This window comes from Artibeus jamaicensis, unplaced genomic scaffold, assembly GCF_021234435.1.
Source record: "Artibeus jamaicensis isolate MK-2021 breed Jamaican fruit bat unplaced genomic scaffold, CSHL_Jam_final contig_482, whole genome shotgun sequence".
NCBI classification, from domain to species: Eukaryota; Metazoa; Chordata; class Mammalia; order Chiroptera; family Phyllostomidae; genus Artibeus; species Artibeus jamaicensis.
The window spans coordinates 13,983,802-14,002,412 of record NW_026521857.1 but is presented as its reverse complement, the minus strand read 5'-3'; the positions used below and the strand labels follow the sequence as shown (position 1 = coordinate 14,002,412).

Here is an 18,611-nt window from a genome sequence, read left to right as displayed (position 1 = left end):
TAGCAGGAGTTGGCTCGTGAAAGAACTTCTATTGGAGTAGAGACCTACTGCCAATCCCTGAAGTGCACGCTTGCCTCTGGGTCCTCCCGGCCTATCTCTGACAGCCTTCAAACACTGCTAATGGCATGACTTCATCTGCCCTACGCCAGAGCGATCCATTTTTAGGCCAGAAACCACATGGTCCTCACATCACCCCACTGGGCTCCAGGATAAAAAGGGGCTCTTAAATCAGGGAGAGAACACTTTTAACCAATGATTAATTCCTCCCCCTCGTCCTTGACAAAGAGATAAAAAGGAACTTTGCTGCCCGGTTCGAAAGCTACTCTGAACACCGCAAGGGGGCGGGAAAATTAGAAGTGTATCCTCTTCCCCTTCAGTGTATATTTTTGTACAAAGGGGTCTTTCTCCCTTTAACGACTTTTCCTGAGAGTTGTTCTCAAAGCTTCACTGAGAAGAAAGCAGCAGCAGAACACAACCCCGTTGCAGCTTTTTCAACAGCCCTGGCCACATCAGTCCCTCCGGGGCAGGAGCTCCGCATCGGGGCGGGAAGAATTCCTTAGGAGCTTTCAGCCTCCTGTTTGTTTCCCACGACTGAGTGAGAGCCACAGTTCTACCGGGGCAGGCAGCATTTTCCAAGGCAGAAAAACTCCAAATCAGCGAGAGCCTGTATAAATCCTAATTCTTAGTGTTGTCCCAAGCAGGCAACACAGAACACAGGCCTCATCTTGAATGAGTCAAATGAGGTTCTCTGAACATTTTCAGTGAAAGAGTGGGTTGACATGTTATGCAAAACCTATGGTTCTGGTCTTGTAACAAAGGTTAAAAATGGGAGCAGTAAAAGGCAGTTCTGAATATGGAAATGTTGGGAGACCTGGCTGCAATTTGAAGGGAGCTATTTGGCAATTTCTCTACATTATACATGTTACTGACATAATGGGCCAGCAGATTAAGTGGAGAGAGGGGCTCAGCCACCTCACATTCATCATGAACGAGGGACGAGAGAGACAAAGAAGAGAAATAGCTTAATCTTATTAAGCTATTAATTTTATATCCCAGTAGCTTAATCTTAAGCTTAAGATTAAGCTACTGGGGTATAAAATTTCAGTGCAAGGAGACTGAAAGGGTCCTTACAGACTGTCCTCCCAGAACACAGATTCTGCATCCAGGGGAGACGCTCTGATGGGGGATTATGAAGATCATCAGTCAGAGAAGGTGCCTCTGTTGTCACAGCCAGCCAAGCAGGCTGCAAACTTTCTCCAGTGCCTTTCAGAAAACTGATGCTTTCAAGACCCCAAAAGAATTTTAGATGCGCCTTCGCCCCAAACCACACCTACCTTGACTCCAAGGAAAGACTTGCGGTGGTAGAAGCAGCACAGGGCTGCCGACAGTGCATGGAAGGCATTGCATTCTTTAGGCATCTTTCCGTCTCAGTCCCTGGACCACACACTTTCTTTAGGGTTAAAAGAAAAGGGGGCTGGGGGTACCAGCCCAGTCCCTCGGCGCTGCGGGCGGCTGTGCTGCGTGTGCCCGCCCGCACTCCAGCGGCCAGGGGCGTGAGCCAGCTTCTTCTCCCAGGCCGGGCTGGGACTCTTCCCCTCCGCTGAAGCCAATACGATCCACTCGCTCAATTCTGGCAGGCTGGTGTCCAGCCTGCCATGCACACACTGCCAGAAATTCTCATGTGACCAGGCTTGCTTTCTGATGAAATTCTAACCTCTCTCAGAAGAGGCTTTGGGCTTCAGCTGTCCCCTCCATGTGGAGACCGGCAGAAATCATTAGCCCCTCAGGCAGCCTTTTCTTCCCAGGGCTGAAGGCATTGGGAACCTGTTCTTAGAGGCTTTGTCTGTCTGCTCATCACCCCAGCACCTAGGGGTTAATGAAGCACATCACACTACCTTGTGACAAGACAGAGGCTCCTTTGAGAAAAGGACCTAAAGGTGACCAGGGTGTGACTTCCCCCTAGGAGTTATCCTAGAAGTCCTAAGGAACCCAGGTAGGACCTCTGTCCCCACTCTCCCAGTCCACCCCAGAGCTGTTTATTTTTCATTAGGATGCCCCTGGCAGCCAGCTTGCCGCTGATAACGCTGGCACAGCCCTCACTACTGGCAAAGCAACATTGCCTTTTGGTGTTTAATTAGCAAGTCTGTCAGCAAACAGCCTGGGCGCCCTTGTGCCCACTCCACCTGGCGTGCAGTCTATTGGGAGGATGGGGGACGGGCTGTGTAGACTCTTCCGACACGACTGTTTGTATCACTCTCTCCTTCACTTTAACTCGTCACTTCAGTGGCCCACTCTGCTTAACGCGGATCCAGCACTCGAACCTCACGCCCAACCTGGCCGAGCTCGTCTCTTCCTTGCTAAGATGCCGTCACCCCTACCAAGAGCCGCCTAACACCTTAGGGCAAAGTAATTGCCTTTCTTCTTTCCTTCTAGGAAGAATGGATGCTCAATGGTTCTGAGTTTTGGGGGGATTTTTAAAAAAAAAATCAAACTCAGGTTTCTGCCTGTAGCTCCTCCTTTCCTACTTTTCCAAAAATTAACTTTCTGTGGCTCTGGCCACTGAAAAATGGAATGTGTCCTGAAGCCTGCTAGAACTCCACACAGGCACAAACTTGCAACAAGGAAGAAGCAGAACCTAATCTGCCCAGAAAGGAGCAACTTGAGACCAGGTATGAGGAAGGTATGAAAAATATCCAATGGGATTAGTGTCAAACACTCAGGAGGCCTCGGCCTTTGGACCAGGCCTGTAAAAATAGAGAATTGTTTGCTCAATGCCTGGTGGGCAGCTTCTGTGCTTGTGTGAGAGCTATGGACGGAGATGGGGGTGGAGTCTCCCCACAGCCAATGCAGGGATAGGCCTACAGGGGTTCTACCCCCAGCGGCAACCGGGGGCTGGCTTCCTTCCTGTGCTCTCCCTCACTCTTTCTCCTCCCTGGTCCTGGAGGTGTGCAGTCCTGGGAACTCCTGCGTCCTGGGAAGGCCCCCGAGAACCCAGAAGCAAGTACCAAGGGCGGTAGAACTCATGGTTGGTTGGTTGGTTGTTTTTTTTCAGCTGGAGGGTCCTTAAGATGGTCAATAGATGGGCCAATACTGCCCTCTGAGGTCCTGGACTGTATCCATGAGGAAGCGTGTCTCTGCCCTCATTCCTATTTGATGGGGTTCGAAGGGCACGTCCACACGAGCAGCCAGGACCCATGACCCTGGCAGCTCTGTGGGGATGACTCATCAATCAGGCCGACAGCCACCAGGTAAGGGCTGGTTTCCCACTAGCTATTTCCCTTTCCCCCAGGCTAAGAAAGTCCCCAGGTGGCTAAAAAACCACTACCCCAGCCTCAGAAAAGGGAGAAAATCAGCTCCTTCAATCCTGCACAGAAATTCCATGACCTTAGTCATCAAAAGCCTTTGAATTCCAATACCTTACCCCCAGAAAACATGAGTGAAGTGCATTCCTGCAGGAAAATAGGCAAATAACTCAGGCATGTAAGTTACCTAGAATGATGAAGTCAAGTGTTCCTGGGCCAGAGTAAAAGCAAAACAAGCAAAGGCCAGGGCAGCACCACAACCCTGGCCCACCAAGCCTCTCCCCGCTTCCTCCAAGAAATGCCCCCAAAGTGCCCCCAAATTTGGTTCCATCAGGGTTAAAGAACAGGCTGATCTTATTAAGTAACTGTTTCTTAACCACTTTTATTTTTTTCCATACCAAAAATAATTTCTGATGCAACATTCGAGGGTTTTAATCAATTTTCTCCCAAAATGGCCAGGAGAGAGACTAAAATAACCTGTCATCATTGCAACCAAAGATGATAACTGCATGAATTCGTGAAGGGCCCTTCACTCACCCGTTATGCTTTTAAATGTTTCCCATCCACACTGATCAATTAATTCCCCCACTTTCTCCCCACAATGGTTATTCTATTCTTACACAAAGAAACCGAGGACCAGAATGGCATGTCACTCAGCAGAGAACACGGGACCAGGGACTCCAGCCTGGGACGGCAGAACCTGGTATCTGGTCACATGGAAACACAGGTAAGAGATTTTTAACGTCTTATAACTGAACCTATTACTCAGACGGCCTGTGAAAAGGTGGTGATTTGTTTGTTACACTGGGGCAGCGGTCACTCTCTGATGACTTAGTACATGTGCTTTAGGACCAGTCAAATCTGGATTCAGGGTTTTCCAGACACCATGTCCTTCTGGGGACGGGGCTCAGTGTCACGAATGCAGCTCTAGGACCCATGGACAGAGGGGCTGAGCCAGCAGCACTGGGCCGTGGGAAAGGTTCGTGCTCTTGAGCACCCCCTGCCCGCACCACCTGGGAGGCTCACTGCTCTGCACCAGTGGAAACACCTGTGAAAACAGCCAGGGCTGGGCAGCCAGTGGAGCCTTGAAGGAAATCCCTGTTCCCTCAGGTCAAATGTTGCCACCCGCCCTGGGGATGGGGGTGAAGCTGGCCGGAGGAAGGCTCCTGCACAAACGTTGCCTTCAGTGCCATTTCTCCTTGGGTAGTCCTGTACTAACCTGCCCTACGCAGTAACCATGGAAACAGGAGCTGCCTGCCAGCCATATTTCACAGACACATGCTCCCTGTCGGCAGCGTCCCTGGGGCTAAGAGAGGCTGAAAGCGAGTTCAAAGTCTCTTTCCCAAAGTGCCACGGTCCCTGCTAGGTCAGGCTCCCAGTGAGGTGGACCTGCTCTTGGAGATGGCATGGGGGGAGAGGCCTGTGCGGAGAATGGGCCTACCAGGCATCCGCTTTCCCCGGTCCAGGGAAACTGGGAAAACACGTGCCCATATCCCCCATGCCCCTTCCCAAAGCTGGCTCTGAATAGAGGCATTGGACCTTACATGCAGTGAGGTGCTCTGGGTTATTGTCAAGCAGCCCCAGGGACAGTGGCACTGCCCATGATGGATGGCAAGCTGTGACCAGAGAGCACTGGTCCAGGGCTGCAAGTGCTGGCTTGCCCCTGCCTGCAGGGACTCACTCATGCATCGGTGAGCACCAGTACTCATGGCCAAAGCGGCCCAGCCTCACAGTAACCACTGAGACTCTGCCTCTCCAGAAAGACGGGTCTTTCCTGGCTTTTTGTCTTTACTAAGCCTCAGTGACTGGGCTCTGGGGGGACAAAGGCAGCTTTAATGAGACAGGGAGGGACCGCTGCCAGTGCTGTTTCTCCTGGCGGCCTAGGAAGCAGGGAAGGAAGATTAGGAACAACTCGTACATCTCTGAGGACACCCTCTGCGGGCTCGGCAAGACCTGGGAAGCTGAGGGCCAGAAAAGGGCACATCTATCAGCAACCCTGCTTCCCAAAGCTCCCCAGTCACCTGGCCTGTCCATGGGACTCTGTGCACAGTAAACAGGGAGGCCAGGTGGCGGGGGAGGAGCTCGGTGTCTGAGAGGACACACCCTCGTGTAACAGGCGACTGCGCTGGGGGAGCAGAGCTGGAATGAGAGGCCTTCGGGGATGAGGTCACCTCCTCACTTCAGGCTCGGCAGCTACAAAGCTGTCCAAGACAGCTCAACACATTTTTCTATATGCAAATGTGATTTATTCCTTGCTCCAAAAAGGAATGCAAACTGGACTTGGAGAGAGGAGGGCAGGAAAGGCCGGCCCGGCTCTCTAGGCCACTTAGTGGACTGCTGTGGGTGAGACGCTGGCAGCGCTGGAGCACAGTGAGTTTATGAGGGTGCCACGCACCTCGGCCTGACAGTCCCCCACAGCCCTCCCGGGGGAACGGAGTATGGCTGTGAGCCGGGCTCCGGCCGGAACCCACGCTGCTCTGCCCAGCACACGAACGAGGAGACAGTACTCACAAACAGGCTTCTCTCTACAGGGTCTTCTGTCCTCCCACAAATTGCTATCCCTAATTAGCTGTCATAATTGTGTGACTGACAATATGAAGCAAATTCGGCGAGCGCTGACCCTGGCTTTGCTTTCTTGCATTATCACATACGGTTTCATCTCAGACATCCCCCCTGACCATCACCCTTTCCTGGTATCACCCCGGAAACCCCACAGTGTACGAGCCCCATTTCCTGTTTCCAGCATTAAGCCGAAGCGAAAAGAATGTGTATGGGGCGTAATTCCAACCTCTCGAACTACTCAGACTTGCTGGCGGTCTCAGCCTTCTTTAGAGTCTATGAAAATCATAGGCCCTCCTTCCAGAACAAAAGGCACATGCTGTAATGCTTTACATATAATTTCAGGGATTCCTGAGTGTCCTGCAGCCCATTCGGCACACCCCTGGGAGTCTGACCCACACAAGCTGATGCTCGTCCTCCTCCTACGCTTCCTTCTATCCCGCACCCCCCACTGCGCAGGCGCCAAACCCTGAGCAGTCATTCGTTTCTCTTGTCATCGTAGCTCCTACGTTTTCTTTGCTGTACACACTTCTAGATCCCCCTCCTCCCACTTTTGGTAAGTGTGAGCTACATAAGCAACTAACAACAGTGGCCCAAAGCCCCTCAGAGGCCCCTCCCATGCTGAGCGATGAACGAATAGGCTGAGGACGAAAAGGCTCCGCGGCGAACACCAGCTGCACTGCCTCCCGACTCCACTGCCAGGAGCTCTCCCACCTCACAAGCAGGTCTTCTGCAAAATCCCATCTTCCAAAGCCGAGCTGCAAGGCAGCAGGGTAGAGGGAGTGCCCGGCAGGCTTCAAATCACTGCACCACCAGCACGCCGGGTGACCTTGGGAAATTCCTTAACCTCTCTGAGCCTCAATTTGCTCCTCTGACTTGTGAGGTTTTTGTGAGGACCAGGTAAGATAGCATAAAGAAGAAACTGGCACCCAACCCACACTGGGCACTCAGCACACGGGAGCTTCCCTTCCCTTTCAAAGGAGAAGGCCACGCCCGCCTCCCCGCTGCCTCCTCCTGCAGGGCAAGAGCCCAACTGCACCCTAAATCTCAAGCGTTGGGCTACAGGAGCCATGCCCCAAGCCCCCGGCAGGCCCCCGCGGCACTACTGTGACTCTTAGACCTTGAAAAACAGGGGACAATGGGGAGGAGTTTAAGAAGTTCTTTTTTCAGGTCTTAAAATATATTTAACCTTAAAATTTTAAGATCACATATTAAAACTGCACATAAGCTCAGATGTCTCAGATGACTTCCTACTTGAGTCTTTGCTGTGTGCAGAGCTGTTCGTCCGCACGGACGGCCTGTGTGTGTGATGCACCTGCCCACGGGCCTCGCTGGGCACTGCCGGGTCTGTCCCAGCTACTGAGCTCTTCACACCCACCTGTTCCAGCCAGTTGGACTGGGGAGCCTGTGCCCCTGCCCCAGGTCCTGGGTCACACCCCTTCTTTCCACGGTCCCTACACCAACTTGGCTGCAGGACTGGGCTTCAGCCTATGCCCTGACTGGATGCCCTGCCCCCTGCACCCTCCCCTTGCCCAGCCCTCCAGGTTCTTGCCCCAGAACCAGATCTACCATGTGAGTGTTGAGTCCCAGGGGACCAACTGCATGTACCTGACTCAGTCACTGGCCCGTGTTCCTGGTCACTGATGCCAACCACTTCCAGAACTAGAACTGTGCCTGGCAGAGCCCCTGGGACCCGTGCTGGCCCTGCCCAGTGACTCTCCCTAGACCTTCTGTGTCCTCCCATATCCGCCTCCTGCCTGCACGGCCTCCTCTCCAGTCCCCAGTGTCAGGAATTGCCGAAGTTACAGTGTATTCTTCCAATGCCACTCCACACCCGCCACCCACCTAGAAAGGGGACCAAACAAATGTCGGAGTGGATGAAGCAGGCGTGGAAGAGTGCTCAAAAAGGCAGGAACCCTGGGGTGCAGGGTGGTCTGCGCCAGGGGCGGTGGGGGGGGAGTCAGGGCTAACTCCACCTGTTTCAGCCTTGAAAACTTGTCTAAGTAAAACAGCAAGTGATCTTATTAATTCCTTCTTCTCTATTTTCAAGCAAATTCCAGACACCTGAATGAAATATTTCTGTAGGAAAGGATCCTCTTCTCGTGGTCGTAAACTGATCACAAGCATTACCATCTGAGTGACACACTGGTTACCTCTGAGCCCTGCCCACAGGGCTGTGAGAGCCCATTCAGACCTGGAGTATTTAGCCTGGGGCCAGGGCCGGGTTGATCTCTATTTTTTGGTAGAGAAAAAAGCGAGGAGAGCACCCAGGTCATCGTGAGCAAAGACAGATGGAGCCTGCTGGCTACCTTGGACACAGTCAGGCGCCGGCAGGGCTGCGGTTGGTTAGATGGACACAAAGGCACCGAGGCGAGCAGCTTTAAACACCTGTGAGAGGAGAAGCCCTTCACCCAGCTGGCAGAAGGGCTTCATTTGCATACAATGCTTTACATTACCACTACGTGTAGAGTAGCTACAAAGTGTGACTCTGAGTAACCCCTCTCAACCACAGACTTCAGGGATGTGTTCCCAGAGACTGCACAGTCACGGAAACCTTTCTACCTTTCCACGGGGTCGGGGGTGGGGACGGGGCGGGAGGCTGCTCCAAGGAGCCATCACTCACCCCATATGAAAGGTCCACAGGAGCCAATGTTGATACAGAGCTTTCACCACAGTGTCTCATTTAGTACTCACACTAGGAGACACGTATTATTATCTCCATTACACATGTGAGGTTACACAGTTCTTAGAGTTAATAATTAAAACAACTATGACTCAGAGTGGCTGGATCTATCGGCTATGATAATGGAAGCATGGATTCCATCCGGTTGCCCCGAGTACCTTATCTTGTGCAAATCCAAAAGGCAGGATTGTGGCTGCTGCAGCAACTCCTCCCTGCTACTGAGTACGGATATTCTGGGCAACACACAGTGGGACTTACCCGAACTATCCCCAGGCAGAGATCCTAGTCCATTCATTGCTGACGGGAAAGGGCAGAGACAGACGGATGCTGAGGCCAGAGTGTGAGGAAAGCCAGGATGCAGCGAAACCTATAGCACTGGCAGTGGCTGGAGAGCTAAGGGGCCTCCACTGTCTTAAATGGACTCATGGACGGGGCCCATTTCTCCACAGGGAAAGGCAGAGGGTGCGCTGCCTGGGAAGAACTGTGTTGATTACCAGCCAGATTCTCCACGTCCTACAGTCGTCAGCTGCCAAGCACTAAGCCACCTACAGAAGTGACACCCAGATGGTCAACATTCCTGGTGCCCAAGGTGCAGGTAACAGGTTCTTTCTGTCAGTGGTTCAAAGGACAGCACAACGTCAGGCCGTGCAGTATGGCCCAGAGGAGTTGGAGGGCAGGGTGGGGGAAAGAGAGTTACCAGGGACGACAGCAGCAGGGACTCACCTGGACACACTCTAGGCAGCCGCACCGGCCTTGCAGTTGGCCTGCTTGTGACAACACGTGTGGGACTTTTTCCAATGCCAAACTCTAAGGGGAATCCTCTCTGCCCTGCCCCCTCACCCCTACAACGTCTCTGTAACCATGTGGATCTGACAATCAAACTGAGAGGCCATAGGTGTGCAGCCCATAAATAAACCAGGAGGGAGATAAACCAGAAAAAGATGAGTATAGGGCTTACACAGATCAAAAAGAAAATATCTCTGCAAAACCCAGTATTCATATGCCAACGTTTTACATATGTACCCTGAGTAGGCAGAGACAACTAGAAAATACAGCCTACTATACTTCTGATCCTGAAAATTCAGGGGAAAATGATGTAAATAGCAGAGAAACATTATCACATATAAAAGCTTTACCCCATGGCATGAGTATTCATGCTTGTCATGGATGTGTGAGCCAATCAGAATGCTCAACACTGAATGGTCCAGGAGTAGTCATGTGACCTAGGTTAGACCAGACTCCTTCCCTACAATTTTTCAAACTAGAGCAGAGGGAAAGGTTCCTTTTTTTTTGCCCCCAAAAACCAAAGCTTTAAAATTATAAGTTAATTAGCCTACAGCCATGTGCTCCCACAACATGCAGAAGCTGATCTGAGATGATGCAGTCAGCGTGCTGAGGGAAGGAGATGCAGGGACTGAGAGCACAGAGGTGTCTCTCTTCCCCAGAACAGTCGTCCACCCAGGCCACGCTACCTTGCCCTTCCCAGTCATAAATTTCCCAGCTCACATCAGCAGTTTGAGAGTTTAGGAGTTCATTTTATGAGTGTGAGAGTATGTAAAACTGGAGATCAAGATACGATGCACTGGCCTTGACTGGCATGGCTCAGTTGGTTGAGCGTCATCCCACAAATCGAAAGGTCTCCGGTTCAATTCCCAGTCAAGGCACATGCCTGGGTTGTGGGCTGATCCCTGATTGGGGAGCATATGAGAAGCAACCGATCGATGTTGCTCTCTCACATCGATGTATCTCTCCTCCTCTCCCTCCCTCCCTTTCCCTCTCTCTAAAAGTAAATAAATAAAATTTTTTTTAAAAAGACATTATACATTTTTACGACTCTACTGGAGTTCACGTGCACAAGATGTGATCCCTGTATCTGAGAAACATCAAAAAGCAGGCAACATAAACTGATGTTACATGGAAACATGGACAATACACGCCCATTAATGACAGGGTTGTACATTCGTGTTTCAGCGATGGGTGGGAACTAGAGGTGCTTCACAGCCTACTCCAAGGGCATTCCATTAAAGAACGGCATTGTCTGGAGTTTTCAAGGATAGAGCAGACGTGAATAAGCGTCCAGAAAGAGGGAGCGGCCTTCATGGATTTGGAATGTCCTGTGCCACTGGATGGAGGTGAGAGTTCTGCTCCCACACCCAGCCCCACCCAGCCCCCTCCCAGGCGAGGGGAGGCCACGAATGCATGGCTGACTCAACCCTGCCCGTCATGCAGGCAGCAGTACTATCCTAAGTTCCTGGAGGATGTTTCCAGAGGCTATGCTGCCCTGTGGAAAGACAGAAAACCTGATTCCGAGGGACTGGCTAAGACAGTCCCTTCCTAAGGCCAGGTGGACTTTACCAGGTAAATTGATAACCTAGGTGGGCAACTCTCAGGACTTCTTTCTAGGGTGAGGAAAATTTGCACGTTTAGATCTTCCCAAATGTGCTCCTTCCAGTCTTTAGGTAGCAGGCCCGGAGCCCGGATTCTCATTCTGTGTGGCCCGATGGGGCCTCCTTCACCCACTGCTATTGCTCTGTTTACACCAGCGAGGAACCTGGCTCCATCTCTGCCTTCCAGCACCCGCTGTAGAAGTGCTCGTTAAAGGGAGCTCTGTCCTAGTCTGTTGCCCTCAGGGCCCATGTCTCATTCATGGCCACCTTCCAATGCCCAGAAGAATGCCTGACCAGGAGAGGGGCCAGCGACTGTTTAGAGATAGCACGGGGATTCTCAACAAACACTTGGAAATAGTTTGCACAGAAAGTGTGCTTTCATATTTCTAGGAAAGGCTTCTTACTCATCATATTTGCAGAAAGAAAGGGGCCTCCCCCCTCAAATGGCAGAGATCTGCAAAGGCGTGAGACGTGACTCGGCACCAGGGTTCTGGTCCTCACTGGTGAACCAGCCTTGCCATCCCAGCATCTGAATACGGGGAGGACTGACACCTTCAGTCCTCAGAAGCACCTCACCATCTCAACTGTGCACAACCTGGGCTCCCAAGCGGAAGGAAGCTTCCCGGACACAGTGGCTCGTAACTCCCAGCACCTGCGCTCTGCACGAGCTGCCCTTGAATGTTCTGAGAGCCCGGAGAGACGAGGGCGTGGGCCTGTTCTGCTGAGGCTTTGCCATAAAGACCAGGAGAAGACAGAGGGAAGGAGCCTGGGCCGTCACAGACCGGGCTGGGCCACTCGGACCCTTTGAAAAACACCCACCTGGGCCTGGAAAAAGGAAGAATCCAGCTGGAGACTGGTGGTCACAGGAAACAGGCCACCCGCTTCATCATTTCTTCTGCACAAAAAGCCCTTTTGAGAGTGTGAATGGAGGCTTTATGCAGTAAGTGCTCGTCCACAGGCTAATGAACATGTGGAATGGCCTCCCAGACCAGGTTCCTGCAGCCTGGACACTGAGGTCATTCAAGAAACAATTAGATGCCATCTGGAGAAAGCTGGGACTCTAAAGGAAATTGCCTCGGAGGCCCAAACAGCATGTTTTCATTCCCAAAGTCTGACATAGCCTTATCCTCATTGACATAAAGGACGCATGGAGCTCAGCCAGCTAATCCACACTGGGAGCACAAATGGGCAAACGCAGCGGCGATTAATACTTAAGCTTAAGGATCAGGAGAGCGTTCGTTCCCCGCCCGCCCCAAGTAGATGCCTCCCTCGCCTGCACTTTCCCGCTCGAGCTGAGCCTCTGTGCCATAAACCAGGCCTTGGCCTCCCCAAGCTTGGAGTTTTCATGGTTTTAATATAAAGCAATTAGAGCAGAACAGCAATGGCTTCAGGCCCAGCTCTTTAAGGCACATAGTGAGCCGTAAAAATGAACTGATCGTACAAAACAGTGTTTACTGGGGCTTCACAAGCCACTGAGTTGTAAAGACCAGGCCCGCCACAGAGAACTCTTATTCCCAGGCTAGAATCTCAAGTTTTTCTTATTTTTAGAAAAAAAATTGAGTGTCTCTTTTCTATTCGTAATCCGTATCTTTAGATGTAAATGCAATGGTTGAACAAGCCGGTTTAAAAAATATACTCAGCTAGAGAATAATATATAGACTTAGGTGAACAAGAGGCGGTGACATGTGTTCTAAGTGTTTCTGCAGCTTCCTAACAGCTGTCACGGAGCCGGGGACCCTCCAGGACACGGTGCTCCAAGGGACATGTACACTGATGGGGAGAAAGCAATGATGGGCAAGACTGCTGGGATCTTAGCACCGAGCTGGGGAGAGGCACCAAACTGGGTAAGTAGTCACTGCATTTCTTGACCAACATATATATTTTTTAAATTTTGTTTATCATTATATATTTTTAGAGAGAGGGCAAGGGAGGAAGAAAGAGAGGGTGAGAAACATTGACATGTGAGAGAAACCTTGATTGGTTGCCCCTTACACGCCCCCAACTGGGACCTGGCCTGCAACCCACGCATGTGCCCTGACTGGGAATTAAACCAGCAACCTTTCCATTCACAGGCCAGCTGTCAGTCCATGGAGCCACACCAGCCAGGGCAAAAATTTATTTTTAAATATTAAAAGAAATTTAAAATATTTCTTTTTAAAACTGCACCTAAGAAGTCCTTGGTGTGGCAGTAGGAATTACTCACTTTATCACGTCTCTTGACCGCTCTGTGTGAGAGGCAGGAATTCCGCACACACGGCACTTCTCCCGCGTCCCCCAGCACACAGCTGTCTCCAGGGGAAGGAAGTGTGCAATTAAATTGTGAACTCAACTAGCTGCTTTTTCATGAACACCATTTTCACCTCAAAGAATGTCTGACAAGCTCCGGTTGCTCAGACATGGGTATTTATCTGGCATGCCTTTGCCAGAAAATGAACAAAGTGAGCCTGTCGCTTCAAGGAAAACAACTGAACAGTATTTGTTGCCAATGATAAACTTGAGCTTTCAATGGAAATTAAATTTGGGGAAACTTGTATTCGCCACCATGAGTTTGACAGCTTCCCAATACTTTCATGATTTTTCTGATGTGTAGGGATAGTAGCGAATGTGAGTCTTTGATACTGTAGAGGGAAACATGCTAACATTTGAAAGACCCGAATAACTCAATAGACCAATATTTTTCAAATGGCCAATGCACAGTGGTCCAAAATCACACATGGTTTGTAAAAGATCCATTGAAATTGCCAGATGGACCAGTGGATTTTTAAGAGAACAGAGTAAGACAAAAAAAAGTTCATTAATATGGCTTCAGATTCCACGTTGCAATTAACCTTTATAAAACTACAACTTTTTAGCATGACCTCAAAGGAATTGTATCTTTAATCATCTGAAAAGTCTATTAAAGTATTTACCAGGGGGGTTCAGGGGTGGGTGAAATGGTTGAAGGGGGTCAAAAGGTACAAACTTCCAGTCGGAAATGAGTAAGTCACGGGAATGTGGTGTCCGGTTCGGCGACTGCAGTTAGTATGACTGCACTGTGTATTTGAAAGGAGCCAGGAGAGTGGGGCTTGAAGGCTCTCATGACAAGAAGAAAGTTTTTTGTAAGAACTATGTGTGGTGACGGGTGCTAACTGGACTTACTGTGGTGGTCATTTGCAATATGTACAAATATTGAATCATCGCACTTTACACCTGAAACTAACATAATGCTATGCCAACTATACCTTAATTCAAAAATATTCTTCCTCTCTTAAACTACGTATCTGTGCAAAGCCTGATTTTCTTCCAACTTCAAACAGATTGAAGGCAGAGATGAGAATCCAGCTGCCTTCCTTCAGACGAGACGCTGTGGAGATGTGCACAAACGTAAAACAGTGCCTTTCTCCTTGCTAAATTCAGTCTTGCAAAATTATTATTTTTAACAAAAACTGTTATTTATAGTCACATGATGGCTTTATTATTAGGAGAAACTAAATACTAAAATTCCCATATTTTAAGTTGTAATTCAATAAACCGATAACTAAAACTGACATAACAAAAGCTCTTTTGAGGCCCTTAATCTTTAAGAGTGAAAAGGGATCTTGAGAGCAAAGAGATTGAGAACGTTTGCTCTGACACATCTAAGCTACTTGTTTTACACAATTTCCATTGAGCCATAGTTCTTAGCATCACCTATAGAGCAGACTAAGGTATTTAAATAAGGGGGTGTTTTTATTTTTATAAGTAACTATCATAAAGGCACTGATGCTTATTAGAGTAAATATGGAAACAGAAATGTGAAGAATGAAACAAAAACTCCGTAGTTGCCAGGAACTTAACTTTGACCTACTACCCCACACTCAGTGGTTCTACCATGGTTTCCATCCCACAGAAGTTCCCACACAAGCGCACACCAAGCCATCTGCGTCGAAGGCCACACCGTCTTTCCAGCGCAGCGGTTCACCCCTCTTTGCTCCCGCCCTGCATCCTGTCCACCAGGAAACCTTGATTATATACCCTGAATCTCCTTTCTTCACCACCCGTTCTGCTATCACAGGTCCCAACTACCATAAGCTCTCATCTGGACAGTCACAATGGCCACCCTACAGCTCTCCCTGCACCCAGCCGTCTGCTAGCAGCCAGAAGCCAAAGTGACCCTGAGACGGCTCCCCATCTCCCTCTGTAGGTCAGTGTCCTCACTCAGACACAGAAGCCCCATGCAGTCTGCCTCGCCCGCCTTCCCCAACTTCTCAGATCAGCTTCCACCATTCCCGCTCAAGTCCACCCGCTCTGGCCGCTCTGGCCTCAGAGTTGTTCCTGAAGGGAAGAGGTGAACTCCAGCTCCGTGGCCTTTCTCTGTCCTTTTCTCTTTAGACAACAGACTCGACTTGCCCCTCCACTCAGAAGTCACCTTTCCCATGAAGCCTTGCCTGCCCACCCTACTAAAAATTTAACGCTCCCTTACCCCAACATTTTGCAGTTCCTTCCCCTGATGCACCTCTCCTGCTTAGCACTCATCACTGCCTAATGTGGTTTACTTAATTGTCTTCCTTATCGTCTCCCTCCTCCACCTCCAAACATAAGATCCACAGAGGCAGGGACACTGTTTTGTCCACTGCTGTATCCTTGGCTCCTAGGACAGTGACCAGCAGATGGCAGATACTCAATAAATACTTGTTAAATTACTATGACATACAAAACAAACATGACTATATTTGTTAAATAACCGCAAAACTGTTTTTGATAAGAAAACATGAAAAAGAACCCATATGTCAGTAGGGAATTGGTTAAATATAGTTGTATCTTATACAGTGTGATACCAGATAGCCATTCAAGAGAAAGGTAGATCTATTTATTTAACATGAAGTCCAATGAAAAAAAAGTAAGTTGCAAAGCAATATGTAGTTGTATAGTATTTTTTTTATCAATCAATCAATAAATATTGTTTCTCAACTCAGCCTTCTTGATCTCCTAACAGTTGCACCCTCTCAGATTTCCCAAGAGCCCCTGAAGCTTCCTCACTTCCTCGCTCTCAACTCAGGAAATAAGAGAGCACCCACGCCTGCTAAAGGGCACCTCCCGCAGGGCTTCTCCCGAAGCTCCGCCCTGCCCAGCTCCGCTCAGTCTGGGCTAGGGTCCCACAGGCGTGGGGTCTTCCCCGCGAATCTCTAGCACGTTGATGATGTCTTTGGCCTTACCCCGTATCAGCCTCCTTCCTGTCATGCTACCATTTTTTTTGGTTGTCAAATCAAAATTCAAATAAAATTTTCAAAGGAAATTTCTTGTTCACCACAGGTAAAACTTCAAACCAACACCAACCCCCTGTAAAATCTACATATCATATCACAGCATCTTAAACCTTTTTGCCTAAGAATGTTAGACAATAATTCTAATGCCTTGAAAATTTTAATGTCTTATATGAAGTCAATAAAAACCACTTGCATTTTTGTACACTTTAAACACAGCTCTTAGTCTGAAGTTGTAAATGTAACACTATTATTATACATTTAATGTGAAAAGCTCCCAGAATATTTAGAAACTGAATTGTTAAATGCTGCACTGTTGTGACATTTGATAACCACTAGAGGGCAGAGCTTAACAGCAAATGCTTCCCATGCTAAAAAGCCTGAGGACTGAAGAATTATTGGGACCTCCTAACAAGATCTGCACCCCTATGTTTATTGCAGCATTATTTACAATAGCCAAGAATTGGAAGCAGCCCAAGGCACATTTACACAATCAAATACTGCTCAGCTGTGGAAAAAAAAGAAAAAAAGGAATTTTACCCTTTGCAACAGCATGGATGGACCTGGAGAATATCATGCTAAGTGAAACAGGTCAGTCAGAGAAAAACAAATACTACAGGATTGCTCTTATATGTTTCATGCAATGGACAAAATAAACCAACAAACAAAATAGAAACAGAATTAATTATAGATACATAGAGCAGACTGACAGCTGTCAGAAGGGAGGAGGGTTAGGGAGCTAGGTGAAAAAGGCAAAGGAATTAAACAAAAAATAAAAAATGAAACAGACACGCAGACAACAGGGTGGTGATTACCTGAGGGAAAGCGGGTGGGGGAGGAGGAAGAGGGCAAAGGGCGGGACAGACGGTGGTGCAAAGAGACTTGGGGTGGCAAGGGCATGATGCAGTGTGCAAGTGGTGTGCGACAGAGGTGTGCACTTGAAACCTGTGTGGTTTTATTAACCACCGTCAGCCCGATAAATTCAATTTAAAAGAAGATCTCCTGAGGAACTGAAGGGTCTGAGCCACAGAGGTGCCAACAGTGGCCTCACAGTTTTTGTTCGAAAGCAGATTGGTAAGAGAAGGTAGATTAAAGTTAGGTGAGGGGCATTTTTGCTGTCAAGAAATAAAATCACTGAAGAATTTCTGGAAAACTTTTAGCAATATTAAGTGTTACTTGCTTTGGGAAACCTTAAAATCTTTGGAAGAAGCTCATCTCCTCTTCTCTCAGTTCAAACGCCCTTTGCATCTGGCTGTGTGTGGTCACCGGTCAGCCTGTCAGTTACTAAATACGGGGAGGGGCAAAAGTAGACTTACAGTTGTAAGTACAGGAAACACAGAGTTTACGCTTATATTGTCATTTATGAATTATCGTGTTACTTTCCATACAGACAATGTGAACCTACTTTTGCCCCACTCAGCATTTATTGAGAGGAGAAGGGAAGGTCCCTGTGCTCAGCACTCACACTCTAATGAGAAGTCAGGGTTTCAGTAAGTAAACAAATAGAAATCGGGACAAGGGCTGTGTGGGTATCCCACAGAGAAATGAGACGAGGCAGGCTGCTTTGAGCAGGGGGTCAGGAAGATCTCTCTGCGGCTGTGAAATCTGAGTCAAGACGGACCAGCCACACAGAGAAGCAGGGGGACAGTCCCTCAACTAGTATTTACTGAGCACTGGCTACATGGCAGGTGCTGCACTAACAACACTGTGTGTTCACTTGTCTGATTCCTACATTCTCCCGTTGACCGTTGAGGAAACTGAAATCCAGGGAATTCCAGACACTGGCTCAAAGCCACACAACCAGGAAATGGTTAAGACGGGACTTTGCATCTTACTGGTTTCCTGGGGATGTCGTAATAAATTACCACAAACTTGGTGGCTTTAAAATAGAAATTTATTCTGATAGTTCTAAAATTAGCAGTCCAAAACCATGGTGTCAGCAGGGCTCTGTCCGAGGGATCTGAGGAGGATTCTTCTCGGCCCCCCCAGCTCATGGGGGGTCGTCCTCGGTGCTCGCTGGCCTGTGCACCCATCAACCCCAGTCTCCGCCTCCATGGTCACATGCAGGGCACTGTCCCTGCATGTTGTGTCTGTGTCTTAATTCCTCTCTTCTTTTAAGGACACCAGTCACTGGATTAGGGCCCACCCTAGTCCAGTATGACCTCATCTTAATTTGATCATATCTGCAAAGACCTAACTTCCATATAAGGCCACATTCAAAAGTACTGGGAAGTTAGGACTTCACATATTTTTTGGGGGAGACATAATTCAACCAACAACAGCATCTTAGCACCCACTTCAAACCACTCAGCTGTTCTACCTCAAAACAACCTTTCAAGGCCAAGACGGGGGGGGGGGTAGGAAAAGCCAACATGGAGGAGTATAGAGACTAAGGGGGATGGTGGGACATGAGGTAAGAGGTAGGCAGACTCTGAAGTCCAATTATAAAGCTGAGTCT

At 49.0% G+C, this 18,611-nt stretch overlaps 1 protein-coding gene and 1 long non-coding RNA gene across 11 annotated transcripts in view; one reads left to right on the top strand and one right to left on the bottom strand.

Annotated features, from left to right (window-relative positions):
• Nucleotides 1-18,611, bottom strand: part of BCAR3 (BCAR3 adaptor protein, NSP family member) — a 103,560-nt gene that overhangs the window by 49,697 nt on the left and 35,252 nt on the right. The window contains exon 1 of one of the 2 annotated variants that reach the window (XM_037162059.2): nt 1,335-1,899. The exons of the other annotated variant lie outside the window; for it this stretch is intronic. Coding sequence (XP_037017954.2) covers nt 1,335-1,418 — 84 coding nt within the window. The 5' untranslated portion in view covers nt 1,419-1,899. Of the gene's footprint in view, nt 1-1,334; nt 1,900-18,611 lie in introns of those variants that run through there. 2 annotated transcript variants of the gene reach the window in all.
• LOC119061493 (uncharacterized) lies at nt 2,217-16,678 on the top strand. 9 transcript variants are annotated; one of them, XR_008392178.1, is made up of 7 exons: nt 2,217-2,680; nt 3,053-3,248; nt 3,929-4,029; nt 8,994-9,139; nt 10,516-10,676; nt 11,322-12,775; nt 14,800-16,274. It is a non-coding gene; the product is annotated as an uncharacterized LOC119061493 (long non-coding RNA). The 9 variants fall into 9 exon arrangements; XR_005084789.2 differs by lacking the exon at nt 2,217-2,680 and having other exon boundaries at nt 2,921-3,248; nt 11,322-11,871; nt 12,627-12,775; XR_005084795.2 differs by lacking the exons at nt 2,217-2,680; nt 14,800-16,274 and adding an exon at nt 16,595-16,678 and having other exon boundaries at nt 2,921-3,248.